General features: G+C 61.1%; 1 protein-coding gene across 1 annotated transcript in view; it reads right to left on the bottom strand.

Moving 5' to 3' along the window:
- Positions 1-791, bottom strand: part of ACA1_158670 (uncharacterized protein) — a gene marked incomplete at both ends in the record, with an annotated part of 938 nt that extends 147 nt beyond the window's left edge. The window contains 4 exons of the mRNA XM_004348490.1: positions 49-200; positions 297-388; positions 476-528; positions 596-791. Of these exons, the coding sequence (XP_004348540.1) occupies positions 49-200; positions 297-388; positions 476-528; positions 596-791 (493 nt within the window). The remainder of the gene's footprint in view (positions 1-48; positions 201-296; positions 389-475; positions 529-595) is intronic.
- Between the last annotated feature and the right edge of the window lie 30 nt (positions 792-821).

The raw sequence follows: 821 nt of genomic DNA, 5'->3' as shown, positions 1-821 counted from the left end.
TGAGTCTTGAGGAGTAGTTGTGGGGCAAGGCTAAGGAAAGTGGAGAACGTACGTTGAGGTTGTACCACTCCTTCACCAGAGAGTCGACGGCTGCAAAGACGAGCCACGACAGATTGGACATCTGCTCGCCCCGGAGCTCGGTCCGCACCGTGATGTTGAGCATCAACTCATCGGGCGAGATCTCCACCAGGATCTTCTCCCTGAGATAGATTGGAGCCGGCGCTCGCTTAGCAATCAATCACACCCGACCATCATCATCATCATCAACAGCGGCCTGACGAAGGGGATGTAAGTACCTCCCGATGCTGGCCAAAAGGCCGGTGAGCCAGCAGATCTGCACTGTCAGAGGGAACGCGAGAAGGCGGATGATCAACCTGCCCATGAATCCCTACAGCAGCAGCAGCAGCCACAGTCACCGCCGACTCTCAGTGTCCTTCCACTTCAAGGTCGCTCGCATCAGCCGCGGCGCGCGTACCTTGGGGATGAACTCGAACCGATAGCACCGCCCGAAGATCGTTTCGCCCGCAACTGCAGCACACATTAGAATTATTATTGCGTCGACGGATTGTGGCCGAGTGGGGGGGGGCTGGGGTACCGTGGTTGGGCGGCCACACGTAGGGGACGAGGGCCGGGCGGGCTTCGGGCAGGAGAGAGGGAATGAGGTAGAGCTCCTCCTCCGTGGCGAACGAGGAGAGCGATGTCGGCGCGGAGGGGCCGCCCGCGGACGGACGGAGCCACGTGAGGGCGTGGTCGCCCAGCTTGTCGATGTGGGGCTCCGACGGGGAACGAGAGCTCGAAGCGCTCCAGCAGCGAGAGCAGGA

Source organism: Acanthamoeba castellanii (genome assembly GCF_000313135.1).
Source record: "Acanthamoeba castellanii str. Neff unplaced genomic scaffold scf7180000084724, whole genome shotgun sequence".
NCBI classification, from domain to species: domain Eukaryota; phylum Discosea; order Longamoebia; family Acanthamoebidae; genus Acanthamoeba; species Acanthamoeba castellanii.
This window is presented reverse-complemented; position numbering and strand designations above follow the sequence as displayed.